Source organism: Takifugu rubripes, chromosome 5 (genome assembly GCF_901000725.2).
Source record: "Takifugu rubripes chromosome 5, fTakRub1.2, whole genome shotgun sequence".
Taxonomy (NCBI): Eukaryota; Metazoa; Chordata; class Actinopteri; order Tetraodontiformes; family Tetraodontidae; genus Takifugu; species Takifugu rubripes.
In genome coordinates this window covers 9,481,649-9,505,699 of record NC_042289.1, presented here as the reverse complement: position 1 = coordinate 9,505,699, position 24,051 = coordinate 9,481,649, and the positions used below count along the sequence as shown (strand labels likewise).

Here is a 24,051-nt window from a genome sequence, read left to right as displayed (position 1 = left end):
GGCTCAGGCTTCGACTTGCAGCCTACATGTCAGTCAGCAATAAAGACACATCAGTCAAACAACTCTCCATTTCCAATTCCCAAGAAACCAGAAAGGGGAGGAAAAATACTGCTGTTACAAACTGCTCTGGTTTTCCCTGTTGGACGGGTTTCTTTCCCATGCCGCGCACCGTCCACACACGCACATGTTGTTCCCTAAGAAAAGCTGGGATCCATGACACGGGTGATGAATAGATTGTATTTACATATGCAGTAACAGACCCCACTACTCAACAAGTCCCTGCAGTCAGAGAAAGGTGGATCTTCAAATATCGGTTGGGAGATTAAAGATCTATTCGTTTTACTGGTATTAGTAGATTTCTAATTTGAAAATAATTAAAAGGACATACATTAAGGTTGCTTTTTAGGCAGATGGAAAATGCACCCCTTGATGATTACAAAACAGGAATGTACTTCACTATTCAACCCCTGATTTCATCATGCTGTTCATTTCCTGGAAACTATTGCAAAATACGAGAGAGCCGGCCTTACTAACGATGAGTGGAAGTTCATGTCACTTTTAGGGTGTAACTTCAAATTTTACTTACATACTAATTTGCACATTTTGAAGCTACTATTGAAATCCTTTTTCAACAAGTTTTAACACGCAGAAGGCTTGCCATCTACTTAAAAATCCACTTTAATATAACTGTCATCTGTTTTTCCATATTTTCACTTCATTCACATTACTTTGAAATCAAATCAATAATGAATACTTGAATTATTTTTCCCAACGTCCAATTTGACCTCCAACTTTATACGCGCAAGTAGGACTTAAATGCAACCCAGCTCTCTTTTTTAAAAGGGGAAGCTCCTATTGCTGAGCTTCACTGGAGTCCCTGAACGCATCACAGACCCGTGGCTTGGGGTGTGACGTCGCGCGCTGGCCCTCAGCGGGGCAGGAGTCGGAGCCGGAGCGCTTCAGTTTACCTTTAACGGAGAGCTGTCAGCACCGGCGGATATACGAGCTGCGCACACCCGCTCCTACTCCTCCGCTCCAGCTGAGAATAGACCAAAAAGTCCCGGACAACGACGCGGAGCGGACCCGGGGGCACATGGAAACACTACGTAGCTGGAGCCAGGGCGGCGGACTTCATCTGAGTTTCACCCCGGAGGAGGCGAAGTGAGCGGCGACGTCAACATGCTCAGCCCGACGTTGGCCCCCCTGTTGCCGCTGCTGCTCCTCTGGCGGATCTCCCTCTGCCAGTACTCCAGCGACCAGTGTAGCTGGAAGGGCAGGTGAGCTTCCATGGCCCCTCGGGGGCAATTCCGACGGTCAAAAGATGTTTGAGACGCCAACGTTTGATCCCAGTGGATCTCAAAATCAGGCCGACCCACATCCAGAGGGGCAGAATTAGACGGAGAAAAGGTCATTTGGGAGAAAATAGTTGCAAACAAAAGCAAAGTTAGATTAACTTGTTAAAGAAGATTCTGGGATCTAGATCCGATCATTCAGTTGTTAGTTCATGTCGGAATTATGAAAGAGCTGCGTTTTCCTCCTCTAAACTACATGCAATTCATTCTTTTACACGTATTATAACATTTTGCAATAAACGTATCTAATCTTCAGCCGATAAACATAACTGTCTCCATGTGTCTTAAACTACAAAAAAGAGTGTTTGATGCTTTCGATGTTGCAGAATTATTACGATCAAGCTGGAAACAAAAGCCCCTCTTGAGGTGGCTTCGTGTTTGGATTTTATATTTCTAACGGACGCTTAAAAAAAAAAAAAAAAACCTCAGGCGACATATTGTGGAAAGTTTCACCTCCCATCAAACATCTGCTGAAATGTGTTTTGCACTTGAGAAGCTGAGCCTCAAAGTGTGGTTTTGTTTTTCATCCTCCGGTTTTGAGCTGAGGTCTTTAACCAATAATCTGTTGCTCATTACTCAGTCCTGACTAATCTTTAATTGCATGCAGAAGTGAAGAAGAGGCTTAATTAGAGGTGCATGGGGGGGCTCTTTATGAGGCCCGGCTTTGGTTGCATGTGTTCAGTATGGGCCATGTGTTGCCTTAGAGCTGTGGTGAATTTGAATTTTAGCATCTCATTTTCAGGAAGCTGGGCGTTTCTCCCCCCGGAGTCTAACCGCTAGCTTGGCATGCACATGCTGGTAGACTGCCGACGGCTTCCTGCTTCTGGCTTCGCCCCAGAATCACTGACGGCCTGAAGTTTTTGAGTTTTCAAACCCTGACCAGGCATTAAACTCTGGAGGGAGTCGTTTGGTGGTGCTGGCGCCAAGGTCCAAAGTGCGGCCCGGACAAGTCTCTTCCAGGCTCTTTGGTGGCTTGAAAGCAGGGGAGGTTCGATGCGTGACCTGCATTTGCACTTGCATGCAGCAGGTCTCGGCTACTGTTGCCGCCGTTGTCTACCCAGGAGCCCCTGTGTCTCCCCATTCATCCGTTCCTGCTACCCAAGTCTTCCCAAAAGGCAGAATGCCAGGGGTTCATTTGGCCAGAGCCCTGGGAGAGCAGTGTGGTCCTGGAGGGAGGTGCGCGCGCTGGAACTGGGGTGACTCCGGTTGCTCTGGCTCGTGACCGCACAGGCCGCCGGCCTTGCGCGCAGTCGGCCGTCAATGCTTTAGGGGGAATGTGGTCTTATGTCCGATCCATGGTCGGCCATGATATAATCCATCTCTGGATTATATGAGTTCGGCTTTGTTGAGTATTCTGCTCATGTCTTTCTTGCTCTTTCCTTCCAGCGGTCTGATGCACGAAGGCCACGCCAGGGACGTGGAGCAGGTGTATCTGCGCTGCTCGCAGGGCTCCCTGGAGTGGCTCTACCCCACCGGGGCCATCATCGTCAATCTCCGACCCAACATCCTCTCCCCGGCCGCCGCCCGTCTCTCCGTCTGCATCAAACCCGCTCCGGACTCCAGAGGCACCAACGTCTACCTGGACCGCAGCGGCAAGCTGCGGCTGCTGCTGCGCGAGCAGGACCAGGCTCGGGGCAAGGTGCAGTGCTTCGGCATCACCGAGGGGGCGCTCTTCATCGAAGCCGTCCCACACATGGACATCAGTCGCAGAACCACAGCGTTCCAGTACGAGCTGCTCAGCAACAGGCCGGGACCAGATGCGCGCTCTCTGGGTGGTAAGACGAATCTCTGCTGTAATATTTTTACTGGGTAATTTCAGCCGTAAACCAGTGGTTAATTGTTTCATGTATGTAAACACGGTGAGTGTCTGCAGACCTCTGGGACTTTGGTCCTTTATGGTTCTCCCTGTGGCGGGAGCTGTGCACCAAATGCAGCATCTACTGGCGGATTTCAAACAGATGGAAACTCAGTAAATGTCCCACACACTCCAAATCAATTCCTCGGGTGGAACCATGGCAGTCTTAGTCTGGCCAAGAAGAGGTTTTTCTTCCTCGTCGCACTTTTCCTCGCGAGCATTTTGCTGAGAATAAAACTCAAAGTGTAACAGCTATAATGTGTGTGTCTGAGAGGCCGAGAAAAAGAAAGAGAAGTAGAGCCGACCAGAGAGGCTCTCCGCTGGAAAAACAGCCGATTGTTTTCACGCTGCGTACCTGCCAGACCTGCGGAGGGTTCAAACTGTGCAACTGTTGTTTCACACCTAAAGCAAAATAAGAGCCACATCAGGCTCACATCTGTTTTTATTGCTCTCCTGGCTCACATTTCCCCGTCCTGCATCATTCTCTGGCAGGGAAGCTAGAAAAAGGGAACGTTGCGGCCTGATGTGCCACCGGGATGATTCCTTAAGACGGGGGCCTCGTGTCATCCGAGGCCCGGGTTGTTGGATTGATTGTTGCTTCTCCTCGTGCGCTTTGTTTGCCCTCCATTTCTCTTCTCTTGGACCCACTGTGCTGGGATTGAGTTGCTCCCTGTCAAAATGGAATGTGTCTACAGCCAGATGTTGGGAGGACCTTTTTGGAGCTGAACCCCACCTCCCTGTCATTCCCCTTTCCTTTAGTCAGTCCTGTCGCTTAATTAAAATGTTTTCCCCCCTTTTCTCCTCTCTATTTATCACTCTGCTATTTTTCTTGTCACCCCCCGACCGGTCGTATATCTTCCCTCCGTTGCTGCCAGGTTTTCTTGAAGTGGTTTTCGTCTGTGCTGCTGTGGTATTAGTAAGTTCTGCTTCATTACAGAAAGCAGGAAGGCCCAGATGTTGCAGGGACCCCCCCCCCCCTACTTTTCCACTCATTCCATCTTTCATCCCACTTTGGGCCTGTGAAGTGGTTCAGAGCGCTGCTACGTGTGCACGGGCCAGCGAGAGATGCTGACTTGGCTCCCGGTCCATTCCTGCGGTTCTGTTTCATGTCCGCTATGTGAGCCCCGCTCGGTTCTGCTGGACGGGAAAAAAAAACAACCCAGGGTTTAAGGTCTCAGCTCTGATGCGACGGCAGCGCGCGGGCCCACTTCAAAGGGCCCGTAGGCTCCGCTCTAGGGCGAGGTCAAGCCTTCTAAAGGGACCCCAGCGCTCCAGCTGTTGCTATGCTTGTGGCTGTTTGACCTCTGACCTCTGCGGTGAGACAGGCAGCACCTTGTGTTGCTGCACAGGCTGACCCCAGACCTGCTCGCTCCTCTCCCCTTCACCACAAAGGTCGGATCGGCCTGCTAAAAAAATTGCTGATGCTGCAGCTCTGAGCTCGGACTTATTTCTTGATTTAAGTCGTTCTTTTGCCCCAGAAGACATCGGAACAGAACCAGATTGATCACCAGAGCCTGTAGACAAACAATCCAGTTGTTTGAAGCCACACAAGTTAACATTGGTTTTATGAAGGGGCTCCCACTGAGTCTCCATCTTAGGCCCACTGCTGACTCCGCACCTTCTCCCACCCCCAACACAGCAGAGCTGCAGCTCATAAAGGGGCTGTGGTCAGGCTGGCCACGGGTCCACCTGAGTCAACTAATCACTGACTTGACTGCTCTCATTTAGGGTCCTTTCTCCTGCTGTAAAACTCTAAAGACTCACTGCCACACATAAGTGAAATCCAGCCTTTCCAATGACTTTGCAGAGGCTGTTCTTTTGTTTTCCCCCTCTGGGCTTCCATACTCTTCTATGGTATCCTTGGGTCCTCCCTGTCTGAGGGGGTTTTGGCTTTGGTTAAACTCCATTTGATGATAATCCAACAGGTTTTAATGGTAGCAAATTATGTTAATGTATATTTCAGAACATTTAATTGGATCAAAGCTCATTTCCTGTCTCCGCTCTGTGTCCTTTCAGCGCCGTGTCAGCCCTGCAGTGATGCCGAGATCCTTCTGGCTGTCTGCACCAGTGACATCGGTAAGTCCCTGTTGGTTTACCCTGCAGAGGAATCCAGAAATAAATTCCGGACCGCTCTCTAAACACGGTCCAACCGCTCTGTTTGTCCAGTGGCGCGAGGCAGCATCACAAAGGTGGAGCAGGAAGAGGAACACTCGTCCATCAGTGTGGTTCTAAGCCGTCTCTACAGACAGAAGACCCAGATCTTTACAGGTGGCGGGGTGAGGGTACGCAGCTGGACCGGCAGCATCAAGATGCCCCCTCAGTGCAGGGTGAGGTCGGGCGAAGGGGAGTTCCTCTTCACGGGAATGGTGAGGTTTGGCGAGGCCTGGATGGGCTGCGCTCCGCGGTACAAAGACTTCCTGCGGGTTTATAACGAGGCGCAGCTGCAGGGGACCAACCCCTGTCACGTGGACACCGACTGAGCGTTTGACCCGCACGTGCACGGAGACGGAAGTCTTCCCTGGGCGAGGAGACGCGCTGACCCTCGTCGTCTTCTCTCCTGCAGTCCGATGATGGAAGAGCACCCCAGTGGTCTCAGTGGACATGGTCGACCTCGGTTGACCTCAATGCCACGGGGAGTCGGACTGCATCTACATGCAGACGAGGAGCTCTGGAGTTTTAAATGTAGCAAGACGTTGTTTTTTAAAAATGTGTATAAAATGTGAATGAACGTTGTATATTTTGAAGCTCGGCCTGCTCTGTAAAAAGCTTGTTGTACAGTTCTGAAGCTATTTCTTATGATAAACAATGTAAAAAGTAAAAAAAGCTCTAATTTTTATTTTGTTTTAAAAAAAAAAATCACAAGGTAATGTCTGAAGTCCATTTTTTCATGATGTACATTGCTTAAAAACAAACCAAAACAAGTTTTTGTTTTTTTTACCCTGAGAATAAAATATTTTATTCTGCGGAAAAGTTCTGACTTTTTATTCAGTTAAATCCACATTGAGAAGTTTGTATTGATTTGAACTGATGAGTTATTTTTCCAACACTATTGACACAAACCCAAACCTTGCTCTGAAAGGCAACATTAGCATTAGCGCTAATGAGTGACCTCTGCGGCGCTCTTTGGAGGAATAAAAGCTCCCTCGGCCTCGTCTTCACCTCAGCCTTGAGCTGCGACCGAGGGCTCGGGGAGATTGATATCAGAGAGCTGGCGATGGTTCCTCCGCGCTGGTTCCTGTGGTGATGGGGGTGGCTGCATGTCAAGGTCAGTCTGAAAGGCCTCTTTGTCTGGGCGCAGCTGAAGGCAGACCTAAGTGCGCAGCAGAGACCAGCGCTCCCCAACCACCTATGATTGGCATCCTGTCTGCTTTCTTTTGCATCACCTCTAATTTCAAAACCCAAAACGAGTCCCGTTATTTGATTAAAGCTGCGTCGGGACGGTCCGGCGTCCGGATCTCCGCTGTTACTTCAGTCTCCCTCAGGCTCCAACGGAAATGCACCTCGACCGCTGCCGCTCTGGACAACACCGCAATGAATCCTACGTCTGAATTCCAGCTGAAAGCCACTGTTCACTGGGAAATGCAAACAGAGTTTCTATGGCAACCGTGTCCTACTCTTAAACCTCTGGCTCAGGCATTTATCTGTTGGTCGTTGACTGTCAGGTTCATCAACATTATGTCTGGATCACATTTACGTTTTGTGTTTTCCATCATGTATTGTTCAAAAAATTAACTGGCCAACCAGTATTACATAACAAGAAAGCACTCTGCGGTTACTATGGTAACCTATTATTAATAGACATTGACAGAACACTGGAGTTTTGGTGATATATATACCGGTACTGTATATGTGATTATGCCATATTTTCTCTTCTTTGTTCAGGATTATTTACGACCATCAGAGGATGTGAGGAGGCAGCCAGAGGATGTCCATGAGATTGAGGAGAGGAGGAGAGCGAAGCTGATAGGATCACACAAGAGGATGAAATGGTCCAATTTATCTCTATCCTTCAGAGATACTGCTGCCTGAAGCTGCAAGTTCTTTTCTTCATTTCAGCATAAGGACTTCAGAGCCGCAGATCTCTGACAAGAGCTTGAGGGACGAAGTCAGACAGCCCAAAGAGCTCCTGCAGGAGGCCGATGGAGAAGCAGAAGGTTTTTCTGAGGCTAAGGCCAGAAAGGTGCTGGCTGACCCCCCCAGAAGGAGCAGGAGGACACGCTCAAGGGAAAGAAAGGTGGTGGGTCAGCTGTGGGTCAGTTAACTCAACTCTTCTGGAATGTGATTGTGACATCATTCAAATTATCTTTGATTTTTGAAGTGAAACCTAAAAGTTTCTTAAACTTTAGTGTGAGCAGAGCATTAGCTTCTCTTTGTCTCTCTGTCTCTCTGTCTCTCTGTCCCTCTCTCTCTCACACACACACACACACATTATAAGTCAGCGAGTGGCATCCTCCAGCCTTGATTAGCTGGAATCAATGGACACTTTGTATTTCCCCCCTGTGTAAACGTGTGTGTGCCTGTGCTGTGCTCGCGGTCTTGACCCGAGCACATATAAACACGCCGCCCCCATCGGTGCAAAAGTCGCCGCCCATGCCAAGCCGCGTCTCGCTCTGCATTCCTCACTGCCTCGGGCTGACACCCTGCTGCCCCAACATTTCAGCGATGCAGCTCTCGCATTCTTGCAATATTTTGGGAAATATTTTACCATCTAAGTTCAAATTCCACGAACCGTCGAGTGCTACGAGCACTTCCTGAGACATGGGTGGTGACCGGCGTTTAATTCCAGCCAGGTTTGGCGTGTCGGACAGCAAGGGTCAAGTAGACACCTCCCAGAATGTTTATTAATCCCGAGTGGGCCCTGGGTTTCCCAGCCATGAAATGCCTTTCAGCCCCCTTCCTTTGCCCCGCCCCTCTGAAGCGGTCCTCCGGATTCAGGACTCTGGTGTTGGGTGTCTACAGCAAAAAGCAATTTCGGGGTGGGGTGGGGGATGTCACAGCAAGGCCCTGCTTGTCTAAATATCAGATATCAAAGGGGAGCGGGGAATAATGTGCTGTGACGAAGGAAACGGGAAGTGGTGGAGAAGCGGTGCGGGCGTGGTCGCCGTCAGATGGTTTAGAGATTAGCGTCATCTTGGATGATGTTGGGCTGTCAAGACGACTCTGTCTCAGAGCACGAGGACCAGCCAGAGACAAACTATGACCAAAATGACTTTATAATCTCTCTGCATGTGTGAAAACACTTCTAATTTAGCTATTTTCCCTCCCCCCTGTTGCCCATATGTCTTTATTCTGTCCAGTCGTTTGGGTCTTTGAGTAGTGATTTGCTGCTGCGGTCTGTGGCTTCAGAACTGTCCCCTTCTTCTTTTTGTCTGCCTCTTTTCTCAATGGGGGAATGTGTGCGGCTGCTGTCAGCTCACATGACTCCCAGGGACCTCATTGGGGTGCCCTGTCCATTCAGCAAACACGCCTGTCCCCCAGGATTGCGAGGGCACCCTCCCCCCCTTCCGTCATGGTCAGCAGCCCCAAAACGGGGGGCCGAGTCTGGCTCTGCAGACGTCAAGCAAACACGCTGCAAATGGCACTCTTATTGACATGCGTTTTTGTCCCCCTCCCCCAAACATCCTTCATTTACTGGGATCCACAGTAGCATTTCCAGGGGCCCCATGGCAACAGCGGGACGTGTCAATGGGAGGGGGGAGCGAGACAACTTTCTCATGATGTCACCGTGCCGTTGTGAACGGCGACCAGGCTTGGAGCTCCGTCCCAGCATCCAATTTGTAGCTGATTTTCTTCACCGGTCTGCTGATGCAACATCACCATTCCGCTTGTTTCAGACACGACCGTGACACCCCCCTTCTGAACGCAGGATAGTTACACTTCTGATGCAAAACTTTGCACTGACTAGTTTTCAGGACTAACTCCTGCAGCCATTAGCGAAATGCCGCTGCCGTTGCTCTCTTGACCTGATCGCAAATGAGCGCGCTGCCTCTTGCTCTGCTCAAGCTGTCACTCATCAACATTCTGCTCTTGTGCAATGGCGATAATGAGATCTACCCAGAATCCTCTGCTCTCAGGCCTGTCAGACCCAGCAAATCCACTGTTTGCACAGTCCACTGAGCACCAGTGGCTTTGCCCTGTTGCCCGACTCCACCCTGGCAACCGGGCCGACCCACACTGACCTCTGACCTGAGTCACGGCTTTGGGATGAGAAGAAAATGGGTCCTGTCTAAATCAGCCATTAGACTCTGGAGAAGATGGGGGCATGCCCTCTAGCCTCTAGAGGAAACACACATCTCATGGTGACACAGATGATCAGCCAAAGGCAGACCACGTCCAGAGTGTGATGGATCGTCTAATTGCACATGTGACGTTTGATGGAGGTCCAAATGAAGAACATAATAGCTTGAGTGATGGATAGGTAGGAAGCTGGGGCTCAGATTTTCACACAGAAGCGGATGTGAGCTGTTTGCTTTTTGGGACAGAATGATCGATTGATTTTTGAGGGAGGTGGATTCCGAAGGGTCTTTATTAAAACTGCAGTTTATACAAAAGACAAGAAATCTGCATTTTCAGTGATGCTCAAAAAGTCAGAGTGCAAACAGGATCAGAATTCCAACAAACTCTTCTGTTCAGGCTAAAATATAAATATATATATATATAGAAACTCTTCGGTAAAAAAGTTTGAATGAAATTAGTGAAAAAAAAACACAAATCTGTGTTTCCGAGTCGAACATCTGCCTGCGCGGTCACCAAAATGAAGCCAACACAACTGTAGAACACAGAGGCCGCAGTAAAATCATTACAGGTCATTACAGGGGCCATCGGCTGTCTTCTGAATTACAACCTTTTTCAAGCGGCGAAATGTCGGCAACAGCTGGGCGGTCAGCTGGGGAGAGAATGGCTGAGCTCAGGGAAAGTCAAAACACTCGGGGGTCACACACACACACACGCACACACACACACACACACGTCAGGTGTTTCTGCTTCTGTGGAGCTGAGGACAGGTGACAGTTGGTGTAATCAGAGGCCTTGTTGTGAAAAGCTTGTGCATGCTGTGAGGTCAGAGGTCAAGCTGAAGGATTCATGCCGAGGTTGCAAATAGAGCAGTTAATGTTATTCAAATGGAACAATACATATTGCTACTATTTTTTTTTTTAAATTTAATGAAACAAATGAGCAATCAGTTCAATATAATATTCCTCTACTTAAGGAATCTTATATTGAATCGACGGTTGTAACACAACCATCACGTCAAACTGCAAAGTGACGAGGACATACGTGCGCTATACTGCATGCTGCATATCTTTGGAGGATTATCACATTTGATTTTGACGCATATAGAAGAGGAAATTTGCTGACAGCAGGATTTCCTGCTGGTCTGCCACAGCTTAAGATGTGAGGAAATAGTTCAAGAGTTTCCACGGTCCCAAAGATTTTTCTTCTGGGTTGTTAAACTGTTAATGCCATCATCCCGATTTCAGTAGACCCAGCAGTTTTTATACGGGTTTGGATTATTTTGTGCATGCTGTATGATTCTTTAGTAGCTCACAAGACAATTTACCTGTTTTTAATTGAATATATTGCTGCCGGCTATTTACATGTAAAAAATCATGAATTCGCAGATGTATGGAAAAATATTAGAAGCTAGAACAATGTTATTATACTGTACATTACATCTATTGAGTATTTAATGGTACAGGTAACTTTATGCTTGCATTGTAACCCTGTGTAATTAACCTTCTCATCCTGGTGTTTTGTTTTATAAAGTAAATATACTGAAAAGATTTTTACAATCAACCACATGTTACTATGTTTAACCACGTGGATCTGATTTGCAATTTGCTTATTCTCTCTTATCTGGCTTACTCTAAACAAATCCCTGACAAATTTAACTATTGTAATAGTTTAGATTTAGAAAAAAGACAGCTGTTAAAGTTCGAGGATTTCTGTCAACTACGCAGATGCTGCCTCCTGCAGGACAGTTTAGCAGCTTCGTGAAACTGTGACTGCATCATCGTGCACAAACCTGAATCTAGAAGCTCTTTTTAAAATGTACAAGTTTTAAATATCCCGCGTCTCTGTAACAGAAAAGTGTGAGAATAAAAACAGATTCGGTGAGAATTTTAATATTCATAAACTTGAAGGACACGTTAAACAATTGAAAGAACATGTGCCAATTAAAACACTTCATGTAGCAAGATGATGATTTCAAAACATATTAAAGGTCGATGTAATACACAAAGTCACTCTAAGGCCCCATCAATGCGATGTTTTTGAAGAAACAGACTGCACCGCACACAGCCCACCAACACGCTACAGTACACAGATCAGGTCGGTAGGTGGCGGTAACGATCCACTGCATTCTGGTGGGGGCGCTTCTCTGTCTGAGTTTTAATGAAGCTCGTGATTACAACTTTCGCAGAACAACGATTATAATGTTAGTAACCAATGTTCTATAAAGAACTCTTGAATTATACGACTGATAAATAAATATATAAATTCAGCTCTTCTTTTACTGTAGATGTTCTTCTTCTACGCCTACTCGCGCGAGCGTTGTTGCCGGCAGCTGTAGTGCGCATGCCCGAAATTGTTGAACTTCTCCGTTCTGGTTGCGTTTTTAGTCCTTAAAAGCACCAGATTCGATTTATCTTTTTCTGATCGCTCCGTTTTCAGGACAGCCAAAAAAACAAGAGAAAACTGTCATTTTCACCCGAAAACGCTGTGTGAACGGGGCCGTGGGCGAAACATAAGGAGGGGACTAACTCAACAAATGAAAAAGGATTCACAAATATATCTTACTGAATTCTTGATAACATATATTTATACCAGTGACAGAAAATGAGCCAGTATAAAACATTCAAAAGATTTTCGTTCAGCTGGGGGTGTCAAACCAGTTCAAACCTGATTGTTATGCAACAGATGTGGACATGAGTTGCCCACTCATGTAATGAGGCACAACTTCAGATTAAAATTTTCCTCTTTGTGACGTGCACATATGTGTGTTATTGCCAATAAACTGGTAAAAAATTTGCGAGTATTTTTCAAAGAGAAGCTGCACAGAGCTCTTATCTGCATTCACATGTTAGTGTTTAAAAAGTGTGTTGTCTGTGGGTAGGAAAATGGGGAGGGGAAAAGGTTAAATATTGATCAGGAAGGCAAAAAAAAAAAACTGAGTAAAGGTAGTTGCCACCTGTTGACAGGACTGAGTGCAGTCGGCTAGCTCATATAGGAAACAATGGCGCCGCTCAGTTCTCCCTCGCTGCTGAGGTGCTGCCGCACATCTGTAAATACATTTGGCAGGTTTTGGAGACTGCAAAGATCCAATGCTCCGCTGGGGTTACGGTAAGTTTATGATTAACATGCTGATCAAAGGCCAGAGATGTTGCACAAAATTCTCCAAGCCCTGCTAACAGTCAGTGTGTTTGTGGCCTATTTGATCTCTGATCTGAATAATCTGATTCAAGCAATTTGTGTCAAGAAGATTTACTGATTATAGTAACTGAATTAACCAAATGGATTCAGTGGTGGAAAAATGTCTTTAAAAGTCATCAAATAGAAGTTTAGCCATGTGCTTGTTCCTCATGTGACGCTGCTGACAGCTTATGCTGCTCTAAACTATGCTACAGTTGTCATTAGAAGTAAATATTTCTGCCAATTTTATATCAGCTCCATCCACGTGGACGGTCCTCCTTCCGTCCCCTCACTGACCACCAGCTATGTCCACGGCACCTCCTCCGTCTCTCTGCTGTACCAGACAGTCGGGCAGAGGCTGGACTCTACGGTCCAGCGCTGGCCCGACCGTGAGGCGGTGGTCTGCGTACAGGACGGCATCCGCAAAACCTTCTCTCAGTTCCAACAAGACGTGAGTCCTTTCATCTGCTGTCCTGGTGCGTTTGTGAGAAGCTCAAAGCCAGTTCATGGGGGACATGATGTGCACAGGTTGACAAGGTGGCTGCAGGTCTCCTCGCTCTGGGCCTGAAGCCAGGAGACCGACTGGGAGTGTGGGGACCCAACATGTACGAATGGATCCTTTTCCAGTTTGCTACAGCCAAAGCTGGAATCATACTGGTCAGTGATTTAAACTGTTAGGGATGCATTTACAGGGTTACTTCATTTTTTTTAGGCTTGTCTTCTTTTCCAGGTGTCTCTGAACACAGCCTACCAGGCCAATGAAGTGGACCTTGCACTCAAGAAGGTCCAACAGCTGTGCTACCACTCATAAAGTGAACATTCTGACAGAGAAAGCTTCATAAAGCTTCATAAATGTATACACAAACATGCTCTCATGCAGTGTAAAACAACTGATTCCTGTGCAGGTCCAGTGTAACGCAGTGGTCTGCCCGACCAGCTTTAGGAGCCAAAAATACTGTGAGATGCTGAGGGAGATATGTCCAGAGATCGGCACCACGCCAGCAGCCATGATCAAAAGCTCCAGGTTTGACTGCTCCCATGTCCGATTTCCACATTTTCTGGGACAGTCCACTTTAATATCAGAGCTCTCTGTTGTTGTTTTTGTCTGAATGACTGTGTTTGTCCCTTAAACGGTGCCATAAATCACAGAACAGGTGCAACTCAGCAAATAACCCAAAAACTTAAACACAGGGAGGCAATATGTATCAATAAATTTTTTTTAAAAAATTGTGTTTTTTTGACAAAATGTTTTTGAATGCCTGAAATATTTACTGTACATTGTACAGTAGATGATGAATAATATTGGTCCACGCACGGATCCTGCTCTCTTCTTCCAACCGTGCAGGTGATAAACTAAAAAGATCCTATCTTTGGTTTCCCAGGTTACCAGATTTAAAAATGGTGATCGTGACGGACAGCAGGCAGCCGGGGATGCTCCACGTCGAAGACGTGATGCAGGCGGCGGAGAGCCGCCACCACAGAGAGCTGCTGGAGCTGCAGAGCAAGCTGTCCTGCGATGGTCCCATCAACATCCAGTTCACCTCGGTAACCTTTGCTTACACACCGATCATCTCAAATGTTTGCATAGCTCGGAAGAGAAAATGCACATTGTTGATTCTAAAAGAGAAACTTTATCAGGAAACATAATGCACTCTATGACCAGCAATATGGATTCAGAACCATCAGGACCACTTCATATGCACTAATAGACAACAACCACATTAGAAATAAAGAATATTTCTAGATCTGAAAAAAGGCTTTTGATTCTGTCGACCACAAACTGTTGCTAAATACATTTTGAGCATATGGAACTGGAAGTTTAGAACTTTTTTGATAACTGGAGAACAGACATCGTCACAGAAGTCATCACAATTGGAGGTTGAAGGTGGGGTTTCCCTAGGATCAGTGTTGGGACCATTACTGTTTATTTTGTAAAGAAACTATATTTGTGAGGTTTTTTTAAAACAATTTTATTTTCAGGGGCCACAAACTTGTTCTGGGGGTTCAGGTCTGAAACACCTCCTGAATACACTGGAAAATGAACTGCAGAAGCCGAAGAAGTGGCTTTTGTTTATTTATTTATGCAGCAAGCCTAAGCAAAACAAAATATATAATAGAACAAAAACTAAATAGAACAAAAGCCTCAGAATAAATGACATATATGTGGAGTATATGGAATCAACTTTTAACAAATAACAATAGACCATGATGTGAAAGTAAAAATATCAGACTTAATTGCAATATTACAGATCCAGTTTCCATCCCTCAACAGAAAAGCCATGAGATAAATATCTAACAGCAACCATAAAGAACCAACAAACACACCCTTCATTCAACTCCAAATAACCCAAATCAGGGCAAAATGTTTATATTCATGTACAAAATTAAAAATAAGCATTTACCATACTGGAAACCAAAGTTCCAAATGAGAGCAAACAAACACGATGATAATTACAAAAAACAAATAACAAGAGGAATGACTGTTATGAATTAAGACAGCACTGTACAACACTGAGTAAACTGGAACACCCAAAGACAACAACCCGGCCAAAAAAACAGATGGATTTCCATGAAGGCAGAAGCTAAATATTTGAACTGGGTCTTCTTTATCCTCTTATTTTTGCTATGTGGTTATGTCTATTACGTTCCCTCTTAGTCTTCTTTCTGCTTGTTGCTATTTTTCTTTTATTTATTCTGTTAATTCTAATTCATTGTTTCTTAACATAGAATGAGGAATCCCACTCCTTTAAAAACAAAAAACAAAAAAAACATTGATATGACCAGCAGGAAACTTGCTGTCTTTGCAATTTAGTTCGTGCTGTTGTATTGACCTTTCCGAATTTTGGAAAGTTGTTGTTTTGACCTGTTCCAAATAAATTCTACCACCATCTCTGGTCCCTACAGAGGTCAATCAATCCGGTCGGGTCTGAGCCGCGGCGCAACCACACAGTCGCGCATGTTAATGTATTACTCCGCGTCTGAGAAACAACACCAACTAGTTTAAAATTAGACCTGCAAAAACCGATAGACTTTACAATAAGTGAAGGAAAAAATGTAAATGAAGGGCTTTAAACACTGGCGGCCTTTATGCTCCTGCCGCAATGCTAAAGGCGAACTCCTTATCTGTATCTTTGCAGGGATCAATCGCCACATCACGATTCCCCATTCAATTATTCCTGTTGACCCCCGCATCGACACATTTGGTAGTGGATGCACAACCCACGGAGCCTAAAATAAGCTTCAATAAAAATGGAAATGTTGACATTTCTAACAGCAACAAAGTAGTCCCCCCGCTTCGCGTCGGGCCGAAGAACGCCCTTAATCGTGCCATACTGGGCGTAATGATATGGATTGCGCAATTTTTCACCATTGAAATGTGATAAAATGATAGAAACTGCAGAGCTTGAATTCTGCAAAAGATGAGCACTATGCAAGAACAGACTGGTGTGACATACGCATTTTTATTAAAACCAATGTATTTAATTCTTTCTTGATTTCCTTTCAGGGCACTACGGGGAGTCCAAAAGGCGCCACACTTTCCCACCACAATATTGTAAATAACGCCTATTTTATAGGATTGCGAAATGGTTACAACAGCAGGGTGAGTCTGGATATTTCTCTTAGTAAAAAAATAAATAAAAGTTAATTTGTAGTTTAAAAAAAATCAAAATTCTGTTCCCATCAGCCTCGGACTAGAGTATGCTTGCAAGTACCCATGTACCACTGTTTTGGCTCGGTGGTGGGAGGGATGAGCATGGCGGTGCACGGCATCACCCTGGTCTTTCCCTCCCACGGCTACAACTGCCAGGCCAACCTGGAGGCCATTCAGAAAGAAAAGTACTGCCGACAAATAAGGTTTAGATGGACAAAATGTTGCCCTTTCATTTACTGTCCGTTCTACTTTTAAAGGTGCAATTTTATCTACGGCACTCCCACCATGTTCACCGACTTACTGAACCATCCAGACTTACCCAAGTATGACCTGTCCTCAGTGGAAGCTGGTGAGGGATGCTGGAAAAGGGATTTATTTGATATTAATTATTGGGGCTTTATAGGAATTGAAAGCATCTTTGTATTCATGTCTACTCAGGTATCATTGGAGGTTCTCCGTGCCCTCAAGAGATTATGAGAAAATTAATAACAAAGATCAATATGAAAGAGTTAGTGGTAAGCCTTAATATGTTCCTATATACTGTATGACACAGTTTGTCCAGTACATGTGTGTGATGATTTAACAGGTAGTTTATGGAACAACAGAGAACAGTCCAGCAACATTTTTGGGCTTCCCACAAGACAGAGAGGACCTGAAGACAAATACTGTTGGATGTATAATGGACCACACTGAGGTGAAACTGCTACTTTCACAAACCTTTTTTTAAAAATACCCTCAGCAAGCAGCAGGACTCATCCCTGTGTGTCCTCAGGCTAAGATTGTGGACCCTGTGACAGGACAAACTGTTCCTTTGGGGACATCAGGGGAGCTGATGATCAGAGGCTACTGTGTGATGAAGGGATACTGGAACGATCCTGTGAAAACCAGTGAGGCCATCACAGATGGTCAGTGGTACAAGACTGGGTGTGTACAAACACAAGTGAATGGTTCTCTTGAAAGGACAGAGGGTTTTTGATCTAAATTTGCTGTTATTAATCTTTCACTGCAGCGACACAGCCAGCCTGAACAGTCTGGGATACTGTCAGATTGAAGGTCGGATAAAGGACCTGATCATCAGAGGAGGGGAGAACATCTACCCTGCAGAGATAGAACAGTTTCTCTTCCAACACCCGAAAATACAGGAGGTGCAGGTGGGGCGCTTCACCGCTAGATGGCAGCAGAGAACACAACGGGTGTAAATATTATTGGCTGGAACTTCTCACAAAAGGATCGATGCGACTTGTTTGCAGGTGGTTGGTGTGAAAGACGAGCGGCTGGGTGAGCAGGTGTGTGCCTGCATCAGACTGAAGAATGGCCAGAGCTCCAGTCCAGAGGAGATTAAAGCATTCTGTAAAGGCCAGGTGAGATTAGGGCAGGTAAAATTCAGATTCAGATTCAGGTCCTTTATTGTCCCACACGGGGAAATTTACAGTGCAACAACACCAGAGCACGCAGAGAAAAATAAGATAAAATCGAATAGAATAGAATTTGGAATATACAAAGAGGATGTATATTTACAATAATCCAGGGCCTCTGTATACCTGTACATAGTACAGAGGGTGAATACAATATACATATCAGAATAAATAATATTCAGATTGTGCTAGCGGGTGTTATGTTTATTGTGCAGTCTGACAGTAGCCGGCAGGAAAGATCTGCGATCCCTCTCCTTCACACAGCGAGGGTGGAGCAGTCGCTCACTGAAGGAGCTGCCCAGTGCTGTCAGGGTGTCCTGTAGGGGGGGGGGGACGTGTTGTTCAACATGGATGACAGCTTAGCCATCATCCTCCCGTTTCCCACCACCTCCACCGAGTCCAGGGGACATCCCAGGACAGAGCTGGCCCTCCTCACCAGTCTGTCCATCCTCTTCCTGTCCCTGTCCGTGATGCTACTGGACCAGCAGACAAACCCATAGAAGATGGCTGATCCCAGCACAGAGTCATAGAAAGTCCTCAGGAGGGGTCCCTGCACTCCAAAAGACCTCAGCCTCCTGAGCAGGAACAGTCTGCTATTGCCCTTCTTGACAAGGGCGTCTGTGTTGTGTGTCCAGTCCAGGTTATTGTTAAGGTGAACACCCAGGTACTTGTAGGACTCCACCACGTCAACATCCATTCCCAGGATGTTCACTGGTACAGGCGGGGGTTGTTTTGCCTGCGGAAATCCACCACCAGCTCCTTGGTTTTGTCAGCGTTGATCTGGAGGTTGTTCCGCAGGCTCCAGTCCACAAAGTCCTGAATAAGTTCTCTGTACTCCTCATCGTCCCCATCAGTGATGAGGCCGACAGCAGCAGAGTCGTCAGAGAACTTCTGGAGGTGGCATGAAGATGTACTGTGTGAAAAGTCCGCGGTGTAGAGGGTGAACAGGAAAGGAGCCAGAACTGTTCCCTGCGGGACACCAGCGCTGCAAAGCGAGGGTGCTGGCACATTCTGTGGGCTGATGTTTGTTTGTTCTTCTCTAGATCTCTAACTTTAAGATCCCCCACTATGTGGTGTTTGTGGACGGCTACCCCTTGACTGTGTCTGGAAAGGTACCATATTCTGATATCTAAGTGCCAGAGGTGCAGCTATAATGGATTAAAGTGGTTGATGTTTGTGTCTCCAGATTAAGAAGCACGTGTTAAAGGAGAGGATGGAGCAGCAACTAGGCCTGGAAAAGTGAACACGAAGATGAAGATGCCCCCGCTGGGGAGGAATTGGTGCCTGAATCAAGACTGTGAAACTGGTTGGACTGGTTTGATGACTTTAATAGTCTCAACATGCACACTATGATATGTGGTGTGTTTCACTTTCACTGCAGATGTTTGGATCATCTTATAACATTTTCTCATTAAATAACTACATCACCTTGACTTTGTGTACTTCATTATAAATTGTACAATCGCAGATTATCCAAAGATGTTAAACAACCCACTAATTCCAGCTGTGAATATGACTATAACTCCAAATGCATACTTCCTACAGACCTCCTTCCTGACCTGCTCTCAACTCTTAAACAATGACGCGGTGCTCCTGGACCACAACCTGATCAAGAGAGTCAAATATGAGAAAGAAACAGAATTCAGGTTAAAATAATCCCATCTAAGGATTACTAAACCACAGTGCATTCCTTTAGTCCGGAACGGAGCTCACCCATTAACATTCCAAACCCTGACGTGCACAGCCCAGGACCTGCAGACTTTATCTGCTCTTTCTGGCTCTTATTGGGGATGATGGGCCACTGTGTCAGACATAACCACCTCTGAATTTATTGTATTTGAATTGTGGATCCACCCACTGTGAGATCCGAGCGCAACATTGCGTTTGGGATTGGACTGGATCGCCGGATTTCCCAGGTTGAAATTTGACTCTGGTGCAGCACTGGGAGGAGCAAAGATCGCCTTCAGCCACGTACTCTATCGGACCATCACAACATGCGCGGCTTTTAGCCGAAGACGACTAACGACCAATGAGGACGAAGGAAGAGGGATTGTATAAGGGCAGATGAAAGTGGGGCAGAGGTGAACTCTCGACATAAATGCCGCAGCGCAAGGATTAAAACCCAGATCCACCTGTTGCCAGTTGCCAGAGGAAAACGATGACCCATTTGATTTCGGCCACCCTGCGTAAATCCTTCACTTCCGGTCAAAGCTGCAAACTATGGAGATTACGCAACATCAGCGCCCTGCAGTGGTGCCGGTAAGCGGTCAGCGGGTCAAAAGTCAGTGGTTTCAACGCAGGAGTACAAGTCAATTAGCAGAGAGTTTTACAAGTTTGGCTCAGATTTTTAATGCATCGCGTGAATTAGTTCTCACGAATAAACATTGGAGGGGGAAGTCGTTGGGTGGAGGGACGGGCGGAAATTCCAAACCCTGTACAAGGATCCAAGTAACTGCATGGAGTTATATTTATAGGTTTGGTTGCCTCCGTAGGACAGAGAAGTGTTTGGGGCTTTTTGGAATGTGAGCCAAATCAATGCCAGAAACCGGTTCAGCTGTGGGGGCGGGGCTGCCATCACTGTCCAGATAAGAAAAACTGGAGGGGTGAGAAGATACCAGATAGTTTAGTCATGTTTTAGAAGTGACTAGTTAAACTGTTGTGACAGGACGGGCGGCTGGATGAATCTTTGCTTTTGTCCAGTTCCACAGTTTAATTTTGTTTCAACACCAGCTCCATCCACGTGGACGGTCCTCCTTCCGTCCCCTCACTGACCACCAGCTATGTCCACGGCACCTCCTCCGTCTCTCTGCTGTACCAGACAGTCGGGCAGAGGCTGGACTCTACGGTCCAGCGCTGGCCCGACCGTGAGGCGGTGGTCTGCGTACAGGACGGCATCCGCAAAACCTTCTCTCAGTTCCAACAAGACGTGAGTCCTTTCATCTGCTGTCCTGGTGCGTTTGTGAGAACCTCAAAGCCAGTTCATGGGGGACATGATGTGCACAGGTTGACAAGGTGGCTGCAGGTCTCCTCGCTCTGGGCCTGAAGCCAGGAGACCGACTGGGAGTGTGGGGACCCAACATGTACGAATGGATCCTTTTCCAGTTTGCTACAGCCAAAGCTGGAATCATACTGGTCAGTGATTTAAACTGTTAGGGATGCATTTACAGGGTTACTTCATTTGTACCCTGGGGGTTTTTAACCTGCTCTGGGGCCTGTCAGAGGTCTTCTGGAGGGTCTCAGAAGAACAGAGGATAGAAAAACTAATGTGAAAACTCTTTAAACGGCTGTTATCAATACAGGTGTCCCTGAACACAGCCTACCAGGCAAGTGAGGTGGACTTTACACTCAAGAAGGTACGACACTTTGCTGGCGTGGACTCCAAAACTCTCGCCCTGACCTCCAACGCATTGAGTTTCCATTTACATGCACGATAACTAACATCTGCTCATCGTCCTTTTGTGCTCAATGATAAATGTCCAAAAGTGCCAAAAAAACTGATGTGTCATACAGGTCCAATGTAACGCAGTGGTCTGCCCGACCAGCTTTAGAACCCAAAAATACTGTGAGATGCTGAGGGAGATATGTCCAGAGATCGGCACCACGCCAGCAGCCATGATCAAAAGCTCCAGGTTTGAGTCAATTTAAAGACAGTTCACTCCGAAGACCATGCTGGTCACCTATTGCAGGAGATAAATGGGATGGGATGCATGTGTGTGTGTGTGTTGTGTGTTTTCCAAAGGAAGTGTAACCTTATGACAACTGGTGTGATTAAACCTGGTTTTAAATTAAAACACATTCTTGCACAAAAAAAAGAGTAAGAAGCATGAATCCACTGCTCAGTACCAACTGGCTGCCCCCAGCCGAGGGAGAAACATTGTTGTTGTTGCTGGAACATCTACAGCGGGATTCTGCACCACTTTAATGATCTGGATTTGTTATGTGACATTGTCAGAGTAAAGTTAAGGCTCGACAGTTTTGTTTACTCCCAGAAAACTGTAATTGGGTGTCATCAGCGTTGTCATAATTTAGATATTTATCATACTGGAATTTTAACAGTATATATCCTATTAAAGGAATTCTGAGATAAGACACACATCCCTGCAGAACGCAACAGCAAACTATACATGAGGGATTCATTTATTTATCCTGCTATCTTGGAGTGAGTGTGTCCTTTATTACTGTCCCATAATGCTCCCCCCATGTCAGTGTTGAGTTATGAGCAGTTACACATCCCGGCTTTGGTTTCCCAGGTTACCAGATTTAAAAATGGTGATCGTGACGGACAGCAGGCAGCCGGGGATGCTCCACGTCGAAGACGTGATGCAGGCGGCGGAGAGCCGCCACCACAGAGAGCTGCTGGAGCTGCAGAGCAAGCTGTCCTGCGATGATCCCATCAACATCCAGTTCACCTCGGTAACCGTCAGCTTCACACCCTCAAACACGAACTCGCCACCGACATCAAAGCGTGACGGCCTTTCTTTGGTTTCAGGGCACTACGGGGAATCCAAAGGGCGCCACTCTGTCCCACCACAATATTGTCAATAACGCTTACTTTGTTGGCCGGCGAGTAGGATTTCACAGCAGAGTAAGTCCAGCGCCCTCCTTTAGCTGGAAGAAAGCACAACTAGCGTCTGTTTAAATGAACTTTTTTCACTCCCATCAGCCTTGGACTAGAATATGCTTGCAAGTACCCATGTACCACTGTTTTGGCTCTGTTGGAGGAGGGATGAGCATGGCGGTGCACGGCATCACCCTGGTCTTTCCCTCCCACGGCTACAACTGCCAGGCCAACCTGGAGGCCATTCAGAAAGAAAAGTACTGCCGACAAATAAGGTTTAGATGGACAAAATGTTGCCCTTTCATTTACCGTCCGTTCTACTTTTAAAGGTGTAATTTTATCTTCGGCACTCCCACCATGTTCACCGACTTACTGAACCATCCAGACTTACCCAAGTATGACCTGTCCTCAGTGGAAGCTGGTGAGGGATGCTGGAAAAGGGATTTATTTGATATTAATTATTGGGGCTTTATAGGAATTGAAAGCATCTTTGTATTCATGTCTACTCAGGTATCATTGGAGGTTCTCCGTGCCCTCCTGAAATAGTGAAAAAAATGATGGACGTGAATATGAAGGAGAGTGTGGTACGCTGGGATGTTCTGTAGATATTCGCCAAGTAAAACAAACTTGTCCACTACATAAGAACAGGTGTGTGATGATTTAACAGGTAGTTTATGGAACAACAGAGAACAGTCCAGCAACATTCATCGGCTTCCCACAAGACAGAGAGGACCTGAAGACAAATACTGTTGGATGTATAATGGACCACACTGAGGTGAAACTGCTACTTTCACAAACCTTTTTTTAAAAATACCCTCAGCAAGCAGCAGGACTCATCCCTGTGTGTCCTCAGGCTAAGGTTGTGGACCCTGTGACAGGACAAACTGTTCCTTTGGGGACATCAGGGGAGCTGATGATCAGAGGCTACTGTGTGATGAAGGGATACTGGAACGATCCTGTGAAAACCAGTGAGGCCATCACAGATGGTCAGTGGTACAAGACTGGGTGTGTACAAACGCAAATGAATGGTTCTCTTGAAAGGACAGAGTGTTTTTGATCTAAATTTGCTGTTATTAATCTTTCACTGCAGCGACACAGCCAGCCTGAACAGTCTGGGATACTGTCAGATTGAAGGTCGGATAAAGGACCTGATCATCAGAGGAGGGGAGAACATCTACCCTGCAGAGATAGAACAGTTTCTCTTCCAACACCCGAAAATACAGGAGGTGCAGGTGTGGCGCTTCACCGCTAGATGGCAGCAGAGAACACAACGGATGTAAATATTATTGGCTGGAACTTCTCACAAAAGGATCGATGCGACGATGTTTGCAGGTGGTTGGTGTGAAAGACGAGCGGCTGGGTGAGCAGGTGTGTGCCTGCATCAGACTGAAGAATGGCCAGAGCTCCAGTCCAGAGGAGATTAAAGCATTCTGTAAAGGCCAGGTGAGATTAGGACAGGCAAAACGAGGGTGCTGGCACATTCTGTGGGCTGATGTTTGTTTGTTCTTCTCTAGATCTCTAACTTTAAGATCCCCCACTATGTGGTGTTTGTGGACGGCTACCCCTTGACTGTGTCTGGAAAGGTACCATATTCTGATATCTAAGTGCCAGAGGTGCAGCTATAATGGATTAAAGTGGTTGATGTTTGTGTCTCCAGATTAAGAAGCACGTGTTAAAGGAGAGGATGGAGCAGCAACTAGGCCTGGAAAAGTGAACACGAAGATGAAGATGCCCCCGCTGGGGCAGCAGGATGGACAAAAGGTTTTTTTTTTTTTTTTTAAACAACAATAAATGTAAAAGTACCTGGC

General features: G+C 46.3%; 3 protein-coding genes across 4 annotated transcripts; all 3 read left to right on the top strand.

Moving 5' to 3' along the window:
* The first annotated feature begins 913 nt into the window (after positions 1-913).
* Positions 914-6,177, top strand: metrnla (meteorin like, glial cell differentiation regulator a). The gene is made up of 4 exons (XM_003964696.3): positions 914-1,277; positions 2,739-3,127; positions 5,224-5,283; positions 5,374-6,177. The coding sequence occupies exons 1-4, from the start codon at positions 1,180-1,182 to the stop codon at positions 5,685-5,687; spliced, it is 861 nt and encodes a 286-aa protein (XP_003964745.1). The 5' UTR covers positions 914-1,179; the 3' UTR covers positions 5,688-6,177.
* Positions 6,178-12,388: 6,211 nt separating this feature from the next.
* Positions 12,389-19,118, top strand: LOC101074035 (acyl-CoA synthetase family member 2, mitochondrial-like). Of its 2 annotated transcripts, none has more exons than XM_029836172.1 (16): positions 12,389-12,549; positions 12,874-13,069; positions 13,147-13,275; positions 13,349-13,402; positions 13,524-13,642; positions 14,001-14,163; positions 16,124-16,219; positions 16,304-16,455; positions 16,528-16,619; positions 16,709-16,785; positions 16,857-16,964; positions 17,043-17,194; positions 17,280-17,421; positions 17,521-17,652; positions 18,679-18,797; positions 18,872-19,118. In XM_029836172.1, exons 1-15 carry the CDS (start codon positions 12,443-12,445, stop codon positions 18,781-18,783), a joined length of 1,824 nt encoding a protein of 607 aa, XP_029692032.1. In that variant the 5' UTR covers positions 12,389-12,442; the 3' UTR covers positions 18,784-18,797; positions 18,872-19,118. The 2 variants fall into 2 exon arrangements, with proteins under 2 accessions (XP_029692032.1, XP_029692031.1); XM_029836171.1 differs by having other exon boundaries at positions 12,390-12,549; positions 17,521-17,631; positions 18,729-18,797.
* Positions 19,119-19,643: 525 nt separating this feature from the next.
* LOC105416457 (acyl-CoA synthetase family member 2, mitochondrial-like) lies at positions 19,644-24,050 on the top strand. The gene is made up of 16 exons (XM_029836173.1): positions 19,644-19,944; positions 20,416-20,611; positions 20,689-20,817; positions 20,985-21,038; positions 21,196-21,314; positions 21,936-22,098; positions 22,175-22,270; positions 22,349-22,500; positions 22,573-22,664; positions 22,754-22,827; positions 22,911-23,018; positions 23,097-23,248; positions 23,334-23,475; positions 23,576-23,686; positions 23,758-23,826; positions 23,901-24,050. The coding sequence occupies exons 1-16, from the start codon at positions 19,844-19,846 to the stop codon at positions 23,955-23,957; spliced, it is 1,815 nt and encodes a 604-aa protein (XP_029692033.1). The 5' UTR covers positions 19,644-19,843; the 3' UTR covers positions 23,958-24,050.
* The last annotated feature ends 1 nt before the right edge of the window (position 24,051 follows it).

Coding starts and splice junctions, on each gene's coding strand:
- metrnla (XM_003964696.3), top strand. CDS start 1,180: ATGCTCAGCCCGACGTTGGCCCCCCTGTTGCCGCTGCTGCTCCTCTGG. Junction 3,128..5,223: donor AGATGCGCGCTCTCTGGGTG/GTAAGACGAATC, acceptor GTGTCCTTTCAG/CGCCGTGTCAGCCCTGCAGT. Junction 5,284..5,373: donor TGTCTGCACCAGTGACATCG/GTAAGTCCCTGT, acceptor CTGTTTGTCCAG/TGGCGCGAGGCAGCATCACA.
- LOC101074035 (XM_029836172.1), top strand. CDS start 12,443: ATGGCGCCGCTCAGTTCTCCCTCGCTGCTGAGGTGCTGCCGCACATCT. Junction 16,965..17,042: donor GTATAATGGACCACACTGAG/GTGAAACTGCTA, acceptor GTGTGTCCTCAG/GCTAAGATTGTGGACCCTGT. Junction 17,653..18,678: donor TGAGATTAGGGCAGGTAAAA/TTCAGATTCAGA, acceptor AGCGCTGCAAAG/CGAGGGTGCTGGCACATTCT.
- LOC105416457 (XM_029836173.1), top strand. CDS start 19,844: ATGACCCATTTGATTTCGGCCACCCTGCGTAAATCCTTCACTTCCGGT. Junction 21,315..21,935: donor GCCATGATCAAAAGCTCCAG/GTTTGAGTCAAT, acceptor TTGGTTTCCCAG/GTTACCAGATTTAAAAATGG. Junction 23,249..23,333: donor GGTCAGTGGTACAAGACTGG/GTGTGTACAAAC, acceptor CTTTCACTGCAG/CGACACAGCCAGCCTGAACA.